Source organism: Arachis ipaensis, chromosome B6 (assembly GCF_059453495.1).
Source record: "Arachis ipaensis isolate K30076 ecotype BB chromosome B6, ASM5945349v1, whole genome shotgun sequence".
Classification (NCBI taxonomy): Eukaryota; Viridiplantae; Streptophyta; class Magnoliopsida; order Fabales; family Fabaceae; genus Arachis; species Arachis ipaensis.
Genome location: NC_142441.1, coordinates 142,565,961 through 142,576,191, shown reverse-complemented (window position 1 = coordinate 142,576,191; position 10,231 = coordinate 142,565,961). Strand labels below are relative to the sequence as shown.

At 31.1% G+C, this 10,231-nt stretch overlaps 1 protein-coding gene across 2 annotated transcripts; it reads right to left on the bottom strand.

Annotated features, from left to right (window-relative positions):
* Positions 1 to 1,205: 1,205 nt before the first annotated feature.
* On the bottom strand, positions 1,206 to 7,250 carry LOC107605226 (alpha/beta-Hydrolases superfamily protein). Of its 2 annotated transcripts, XM_016307021.3 has the most exons (11): positions 6,983 to 7,250; positions 6,703 to 6,883; positions 5,982 to 6,064; positions 5,439 to 5,539; positions 4,270 to 4,365; positions 4,040 to 4,093; positions 3,545 to 3,693; positions 2,963 to 3,080; positions 2,727 to 2,814; positions 1,602 to 1,830; positions 1,206 to 1,482 (listed from the first exon to the last, which is right to left on the bottom strand). In XM_016307021.3, exons 1-10 carry the CDS (start codon positions 7,233 to 7,235, stop codon positions 1,616 to 1,618), a joined length of 1,338 nt encoding a protein of 445 aa, XP_016162507.1. In that variant the 5' UTR covers positions 7,236 to 7,250; the 3' UTR covers positions 1,206 to 1,482; positions 1,602 to 1,615. The 2 variants fall into 2 exon arrangements, with proteins under 2 accessions (XP_016162507.1, XP_088345597.1); XM_088489471.1 differs by lacking the exon at positions 1,206 to 1,482 and having other exon boundaries at positions 1,518 to 1,830.
* Positions 7,251 to 10,231: the final 2,981 nt, after the last annotated feature.

Genomic DNA, 10,231 nt, shown 5'->3' with positions numbered 1-10,231 from the left:
AAAAAAGACACTTTTAACGTGACTTGAGAGCATATAAGTATATTCCATAAGAATATATTCCAAGTTTTCGTCCAAATCCAAGGCATATTATTGAGCATAACAAATATTCTCTGCATTCTGTTTTTTTTCTTTTTATTTGAGCTGTGTGTTGTGAACTCTTTTCTTCAATGTTTGCAAGCCAACATTGCCAGAATCATCATCTCTGTCTCAGTAACCAAAGTACCTGGTACGTTTTCTCTCTAATTTATGGTTTAGGATAATAGGATGAATAACAAACCATGCCAATATATATCATATGGATTTACGTACAAAGTTTAGAAAACAAAAATTACGTTTCTTTTGGAGTAGTTACGTGCTAGAATGAGAAATTCATATTATGGTTAAAACCTCTTTCGTCCGGCATAGGCTTTGTTTAGCTATTATGTTTTCTCTTCCCATGCATGAATTTGTTTCAAGTTTGAACCATTATTACAGGGTTATTCTGATTTTGTTTCGTGTCCATGACAACGGCTTTTCGTACTAACATATTTTCACCCCCAAATTTAACATTTCTTACACTAGCTTACAAGTCTCTTAGATTGATATAGTTATTTATAAGAATATGTTTGGAGTAAGAGACAAGTCTAAGATAGAGAGTGTATTTAAAAATACAAATTTGTTGGAGTTTTTGTTCTTGTAAAAGGTGACATATGGTCTTAAATATTCTTAATGTTAGTTACATCATCTACTAAAAGGTATGGTGCTACACAAGTAAAATTATGAAATAGTTCAGCCTTAGAATGAGCTTCATGATCTTATCAGGACTTTTGATCTAACTAATTGCTTAATATTAAAATTGGTTTTAATTAATAAGGCTCAATAATTTTTCAATCACTACTCTGTATCTTCATAAGTACCTCAGTAATCTCCTTAAATTAAATGTTTGAGTTAAAACATTTCAAGAAAATATGTTACATAATTACTTAATTATATATCATTATTTATTAATTTATTTGTGACACATTTTGTTTCCAAGATAGCCTTAAGAAACAAACACTCGAATGATTCAGAATCAGGTAAATTAAGAATTAAGAATTTATTAAAATTTAATTCTAAAGGTTTTCATTTCAAGGTATCTTAGGTTTGCTTTACATTATCCAATATACAATTTTCACAAAAGTATTTGGTAATTGGTAGGGAGGAACTATACTTTCTCTCTCTCTCTGTTTTTTTTTTTTTTTGGGGATAATTGTTATTGTTAATATAAAATTATGGTATACAAAATGAATGATAATCATCCATCATCTTCTCTGACTCTGAATTTAGCCAATGAAGGGAAATGTTAGGTCACGCTAGAATCCTCTTCGAACTTTTCCTAAGAAGAAACCCTTTACTCCTGTAGAAAACACAGAATCTACATTGCCGCAATACATGAGCCTCATCTTGCACAACGAGTGCTGAGATCTCTCACGTTGAGGATATAAAAATTAAATATTCAACCACCTGCAATGAGAGGGAGTTAAGAATTCTTTAGTCTGAATGCACTTATAATGTGTAAAAAGCTAAAAAAAAAAAAAAAGTAATCATGTAAGGATTGTTGTGCAGAAAAACTAAATAATTACCAAAAAAGAAGAGGTTATGAACTATCAACATTAACATATGAAGGGGAACATCCAACTCGAACTGGTTTTAAGCTTCTTAGAAGCTTTCTTCCGTTCTCGAATGCTAAAACGAGGATACCAAACAAGTATAGTAGGCAAAGATAGAGTTTTTCTATTAGGGAAAATTTAAAGGAGACACGGCTTCCACCCTGAATTGTTCTGAGAAATAACATTCTGTTCTCTTTCAACCCTGCACAAAACCATTATGTAACATATCAGAATAAATTCAAGTTAACAAGTAAGCAAATTAAGAATGACATGTTACTCTTCCATAATCATTGTAACTTTAGCCACATAAGCCTATAGTTGGATTGATGAGATATCTGAGTAGCCTAAAAATAGATCCTTCAGAGCACATTGCACTCTTATTGACTAGTAGTTTATTTTTCAAATAAGGATGAATGTGATATAAGACAGTATGCTCACTCACTGAAACTCACATGCCCAGAAAAGTTTTAGTGGCCTAGGGAGGGAAAACCTCTTGGTCAACCTTCTTGGTAATATATTTTTTTTTAAATTTAAACATTTGTTTTGTTATTGTTAGTAAACTTCCAAAGGCAGGCAGTGGTAATGTCAGTGCAAATATCGTCATTCCTTCAGTGTGCTCGGCAGCCAGTTAGTTCATGTCATAGGAATTCACCCGTGAATCCATCTGGGACAAGGCATGCACTGAAAAATGGCTCTTTGCTGTGTATATGTGGAGGCTCAGGCTGTTAGGTGCTAATTAAGTCATCTAGCCAAGTAGAAAACAATTAATAGTTTAACATAGTCAGTGAAATGGGTTTGTGACTGGGAAGAGAAGGATTAGCTATGGTTAGTTAGAATTGGAATTTACTCAATCAACCTTGTTATGGGGAAAAGCTTCTTAGGTCGACTCGGCAAATTAGCAATTGATGCACAAAAATGGGAAAATGTGAATATAGCAATATAGTATTGAGTCGGAAAATGTGCCCCAACACCCACCAATGTGGGTCCATCTCCTCTTGGAGCTTAACGAGCTACAGGAAACATTGATGGCACTTATGTGAGCTCATGCCAAATAGCATAGTGCAAGAGAAAGAATTCCTTTCAATATGGAATACTTACAAGATTGGTTCGTCGACAAATTAGTCCAATCATGTGGGCTCTTATTCTCTCCTGCTGCCTTGATCAAGTCAAACAGTGCTTGATTAACCTGAATTTTAAATTCTTTTAAGTTCATTTCCAGTATCAAACATTGCAAATACTACAAATGCCAATCTGAACAGGCAAAGTACGACATGCTACTTTTACAGAACTCAAGTAATCAGGTATTTATCACATCTTTTACTTGCATAATATACCTCTTCAGGCCGCTCATGACTCACTAAATGACCTCCATGAAGATCAACCATTCTGGCTATCGGGTGAAGCCTCTCAGCAAGTCTCTTTGCATGATCAATCTGAGCAATTATGTCATGCCTGAATGTGCAGGAAATGTATAATCAGAATCTATAGGATAAAAACCTTGTCAAAGATGAATTCTCTGTGCATGTGTACGCATATTCATGCATAATTCTGTGTATGTTTCATGCATAATTTTAATTTCGCTTCTCTGTAAGGATAATATTGCAGACTAGCTGACAAGCAATATTACATAACAGTGCAGTTATGATCATATGAATCACGGTAAGATTTTCGTGATTCAATCTGGTTCCAGAAGCCAGCAATGTATTAACGAAATTTTGGGTTTGGAGGTATGTATTGCAATATGCTTCATGATTTTCGTGATTTGATCTGATTACTAAAGCCAGCAGTGCAAATCACATGAACTCTGTGTGAACGTAGAGCTCATGCATTATTTGGCCTGTCAGAGTAATCTTAACATGACCAAGTGTCAAAATAGTATTACATTACATATTACATAAATGTCTGCAGTTATTCACCTTCCATGAATGACTGAAACAAGAAAACCTCCAGATTTCATTGCATCAATATCTGGTTGAGTCACACTATGTGTCCAACATGCATGCATTTGGCCATCAAAACCACTGCTAGATTGCATTCCAGATGATGATATACATTTGACATATTGCTGAGAGAAATAGTGAAATTGAATTAGGATAACTTAGGAAAACAATTTCTGAATGCTTAAACAGGCATTGCATGATGATTAGTAATATGTGATCCATGTAAGGGTGTCCAGGAGTTGAAAGGGTAAAAAACAGAAAGGAATGTCTACATGATTATTTTTCAATATAGGGCAAGGAAATGGAGAATTGAATAAAAGCTAATGTTTTATTGTAAAATATTTGCAAAGTTAAACTTTTGTAAATTAAATATTTAAATTATGTTTCAAAAGTTTAAGTTAGAAAGAAACTAAATACATAGGTTTCCACAACAACTGCTTAGCTTAAAAGCTTATATTTAATATATCATACCTGATATAATATTGCTCTCCTCTTTTCGGTTCCAACATATTCATCAAGATATTCCTGCATTTTTTAAATAAAATGTTCATGAACATAGATCTATAGTTTGTGTACAGCCTAAGTAATTCAATTTATTAATTCTCCTTCCACACTTTCGTAAAGATTGGGCCTTTTCAACTATACTTTATGGCGACAGATTATCAAGAGGATATAATCAACTAATACAAGAAATGTTTTACCTGTGAGTAATGGGTGTCCAAGTCAACAGCAGCCCTTTGCTCAGGAGTCTTTGCTTTCAAGAAACGGAAAGCGACAGAGAATGTTCGTCGGTCAAGCTGATGAAAAGAAGGGGAGAAAAAGGAAAGATAATGAGGATTTTAGCTATTGTAACTACGTTCGTGGACATAAATTAAAAATCATGGTAAAAGCCTATAAATCTTATATGCCATGGATCAGATTGAATATATCATAACCCAACGTCAAATACAGATTAGTGAACATATAAACAATTGATGAGTCTACAAATTACCCATTTCCCCCAATAGCTAAGATTTCTGTACTTTTCTTTTCTCTTTCTTCCCTTTGCCCCAGTTGTAAAGAAAATTATTATAGTTCATAAACCTGTTTCTTTCAACCCAGCAAATGGGGAAGTTTATAGAATTTTTAATGCCATAAAAAATTTCTCTGGCAAGTTTGGTCAGTGAATTGTCTACCTACACAGCAGCATGGAGTGTGAGTGCCTGCATAGTTGCATGAGGTTCCAAAATACCCAAAAAACAAAACATAAAAAGGAAGAAGGAAAAAAAGAATCTTTACAATGTGCTATAAGCCTGAAACTGTATCGTGATTGACATGTGCTATAAGCCTATGGCACACACTCAATGGGGCTTTTTCCTTGGTCAAAATTTTTGTGCCTTGGTGATCGTTAGAAAGGTCTTTTTAATAATAACAATGGAAAGCAAGAATCTAAGGAAGAAGGAATAATACGGATGCACTACGAACATGTACAAATGCACTTTCTTCCTTTTTTTTCTCATTTAACACCCCTTGTTTTATGGAAAGAGACGTTTTCAACATGTCTCCTAAAAGAATTGCCTTATTGTGCTCAAAATTCGAATTAAAAACAAGAATAGGGTATAAACAAATTTATGGTATGCAAGTTCACACATGCCACATCCTGACCCGAGCTGGTTTGATAGTTAGAAGGGAGTACAAAAATTTATGATATTTGTTCCCTTAAATCACTGACGGGCAGAGAATGAGTGAGAAATTAAACTTTGTAATATAAATTGTACATAACTCTGTCTAAAATGTTGACTGGAAAAAAAATGAAATCCTTCATCTAAAAACAAACCAAATTACTTTTTAGATTGACCAAGTGTTGAAAGATATAGTTATACAAAAATACCTTTGGAAAACATTGAAAACCTCCCCCTGTTGCATTGAGCAATGCCAAGGAGAGAACTCTATCAGGAACCAATGCTGCTACTTTACAAGCTATCATAGCTCCTGTTATGATAGGGAAAAGTAATTAAAATTGTGTACATATAAACAAAACCAGAAAGCAGATTTTTCTATAATACAAAATAGAATCACAACCAAATCTAAGGAAAGGATAGTCACTCCTATTTCCATTGACTATTACATGAATATGTTTAAAAAAATCATGTAAAAGTGTCATTAATAAAGAGTGTCATGATCAAAATAAGAGTGGCAATATAAATTCTCTCAAATCTAAATCATAAGCAAAAGATGCTGTTGTCAGCAGCATGTTAATCTTCCAAAGCACCGATTCAATTTTCAAGAAATCATCTCAGGAGGATATATATCAGCTACATTTTGGAATCGTCTTAATCAACATAAAGTTTATATTTGGGATTAATTTATTAATGCAGAAACCTACTCCAAAATTCCCCAAATGAAAATTTCACTATCCAAGACTAGTACTTACCCATTGAGTGCCCAAAAACATGGGCTTTCTTCCAACCTAGATGATCTAACAATGCAATTGCATCCTTCGCCATGATCGTGGTTCTGCAGCCAATAATAATCACCAATCAAGACAAGCCAGAATCCATAACCTTCAACAAAACTTCCATTCCACTTTGTTCATTTCAAAATTGACAAAGGTGTTGGAGAACATAAATAAAGAAAGAGTTTAGCTAATATGTGCCCTTTGATAAACTTATTATTAGTGGAAGGTTTTAAATTTTTTTATTTAATAAATGTAAAATAAAAGTATTGAAAACTTAAATTTTTTGTATTTCCAATAAAAATTTCCTCAATTTGTAATCCTAAGTGTGCTGCAAACAAGATAGATAAATCTATAAAGAAAACAAAAATGGTCGCACAGTTAAAAACAAAGGATAACTAGAACCTTTGCTAAAGTAGAGAATGGTGGAGACCACTTCTTCATCCAATGGTGGGACTCACAACAATTTCATCTCATTATCACAACAAAATTCTAGCAAAAAATCTAATTGTCTACGATTTTCCCATTTAATGAAACTCAAGCGTGGCTCAAAGTACAACCACTCAACAAAAGAACAAAATAAGAAATCGAATCAGTGGAATCACCTTCAAAATTAAAAAGACAAAAAAAAAGGTGCCAAATTCAATCCAAAATGCGGAATCAAATGAAAATTGTAACGGAATGAAACTCGGAAACTCACGAGTATTCGGATTTTTGGACTGGCACGGAGCTCCTTCCCACGCCCCGATTATCAAACGCGCAAACCTCGATACCCTCACCGCATTCATTGTCATCTCCGCTCGAAACGTCGTCGTTAGGGATGGTGGTTCCGGTGAAGGCATCTATCTGTGGGCCCCACGCCTCGTGCGTGGCAGCCAATCCTGACCGTTCATCTCCACAAAATCAGTAAAATCCAATAAAAAAAGGAAAAAGTAAATTATAATGGTTAAAAAATAAAATAAAATAGAAGAATGGAAGACCTATGATGAGGAGAACTTTAGTAGTGCCGCGACCGTAGGTTTGATAGAATAGCTTTATCTCATTGTTGATGGGACTATCGACGGGAACGACGGCGGAGGATGCGGCCGCGGAGGGGGAGGATTGGTGGACTCCGACCTCGCAATACGGCATCTTTGCGTCGGCGCGTGAGGGAGCGAGGGGATTGGGAATTGAATAAGAGAGAGAGAGAGAGGAGCAGGAACAGGAGCAGGAGGAGGAGAATGGAGGGCGCATTTTGGGGGAGGTAATATAGGGTAGCGGTGGAAGTTGGGCGGGGACACGTGGCGGATAATGAATGGGTGGATTCCACGTAGGATGGACGGTTCAGCGCGACGCGGAAATGGGTTTGTTTAAATGTCAAAGTGGCAACGCCAACATTGAATTGAACCGAGTCAGACAGGTCCGGGAAAAGTTTTATAAAACGTGCTTAGTTTAGTTAAGCGATTTGTTAATAAAATAAGAGAGGTTAATTAAGATGTTATAAGTTATAACGGATTATATTAAGTAATTTAATCAAATATATTAGATTATTTAATATTTTTAATTAAAAATATTAGAAAATTATTAAAATGTATTATTTTTAATTATTAATTAATTATTAATATTTAAAAATATAAGATAAAATATGTTGTTAGATTATTAAATTAAAATAACTAAATTAAAAGAATTGAATTGATGAATAAATAATGGCTAAAAATGATAAATTTTTAGGTCACTTAGTATTTCTCTTTTAATTATTATATTTTTTATAAAAATATCTTTATGAATAATTATCTAGTAAAAAAGATTAAAAGTATTTAGTTGTATATTTTGTGTTAAATTTTTGTAGTAAAATAATTAGTTTTTAATAAACATAACAAATTAATTATTATTGTATTTTATATTTTCAGTTGCATTTTAACTATAAAATAAATACATTCTATATTCTTATAGTAACTAATTTGTAACTATATTTTTTATAGGGCAAAAAACTAGAATAAGCCAAGAGAAGTTACAAATTACCTAAATAAGCCAAAGTGAAATTCGTTTCAGCAATGAGTCAAACCATATATTTATATAATTCGAACCAATGTGGTTCGAACTCGAATCATTAATAATTCGAACCAGCTTGGTTCGAATTACACACAAACACAAGCACACACATAATTCGAACCAGCTTGGTTCGAATTACACACAAATACACGCACACACTAATTCGAACCAGCTTGGTTCGAATTACACACACAATAATTTATGGTATAATTCGAATTATGCTGTTAAAAAATTAATAATTTATTAAAAAAATTTATTAAAAAAATTAATAATTTAAAAATTAAAAAATATATATTTTTATTTCATACGTTAAAAAAAACTAACAAAATATTTAATTACGATACTTCTTTAAAATATTAATGAGCTATCAATTCGAATTCCATACAATACTTTTCTGTCCATTTTTTATAGTTCATGAATATTTTTTAATAAATTTTTTTAATAAATTTTTTTAAATTATACTACAAAAAATATTTTATCCTATGCAAAACAATTTTAAAAAAATGGCTTAAAAAATGTTAGGAGTACTATAAAAATTTGTAATGTTATAATAACTTAGGTAAATACATGCATGTACTCAAATTTTAAATAAAATACTCTACATAGTCAATAATAATTTAGAAATGAAAGAAAATATTTTATTCCATACAAAATAATTAAAAAATATATTTTATCCTATGCAAAACAATTTTAAAAAAATGGCTTAAAAAATGTTAGGAGTACTATAAAAAATATTCATGAGCTATCAAGAATGGGCAGAAGAGTATTGTATAGAATTCGAATTGCTTACCATATAATTTGAATCAGAGTAATTCGAACTTCGCTATGCGTAATTCGAATCATGTAATATCTCACCATATAATTTAAATAATTTTATTAAAAAATTATCATGAATATTTTTTAATAAATTTATTTAAATTATACCATAAAAAAATATTTTATTCTATGCAAAATAATTTAAAAAATGGCTTAAAAGATGTTAGAAGTACTATAAAAATTTGTAATGTCCTAATAACTTAAGACATTAAAGAAATACTCCACGTAGTCACTAATAATTTAGAAATTAAAGAAAAAATATTTTTATCATGTATTTACCTAAATCACTAGAATATTACAAACTTTTATAGTACTCATAACATCTTTTAAGCCATTTTTTAAAATTATTTTGTATAGAATAAAATATATTTTTTAATTATTTTGTATGGAATAAAATATTTTCTTTCATTTCTAAATTATTATTGACTATGTAGAGTATTTTATTTAAAATTTGAGTACATGCATGTATTTACCTAAGTTATTATAACATTACAAATTTTTATAGTACTCCTAACATTTTTTAAGCCATTTTTTTAAAATTGTTTTGCATAGGATAAAATATTTTTTGTAGTATAATTTAAAAAAATTTATTAAAGAAATTTATTAAAAAATATTCATGAACTATTAAAAATGAACAGAAAAGTATTGTATGGAATTCGAATTGATAGCTCATTAATATTTTAAAGAAGTATCGTAATTAAATATTTTGTTAGTTTTTTTTAACGTATGAAATAAAAATATATATTTTTTAACTTTTAAATTATTAATTTTTTTAATAAATTTTTTTAATAAATTATTAATTTTTTAACAGCATAATTCGAATTATACCATAAATTATTGTGTGTGTAATTCGAACCAAGCTGGTTCGAATTAGTGTGTGCGTGTATTTGTGTGTAATTCGAACCAAGCTGGTTCGAATTATGTGTGTGCTTGTGTTTGTGTGTAATTCGAACCAAGCTGGTTCGAATTATGTGTGTGCGTGTGTTTGTGTGTAATTCGAACCATATTAGTTCGAATTATATAAATATATGGTTTGGCTCATTGCTAAAACGAATTTCACTTTGGCTTATTTAGGTAATTTGCAACTTTTCTTGGCTTATTATAGTTTTTTGTCCTTTTTTATATCTAGATAGCATATAGTTGTCCGTTACCAGTTAATATGGAGAGGTAGGAAAAGTTGGCGGAAATAATAGTTTTCTGTTTCAAAAATATATTTGGCATGTATTTAGATAATTTTTTAGTTAATAACTTTAGAAGTTAGTTATTTTTGTTGGCCATTCAATTCTCTTCACAATTGTTTGACAAACCTTTATTCTTTTAGAAAGTTTTTAAGTATATTGATACATAAGTGTTTTAGTAAATTTTAATCGATAATTTTAATT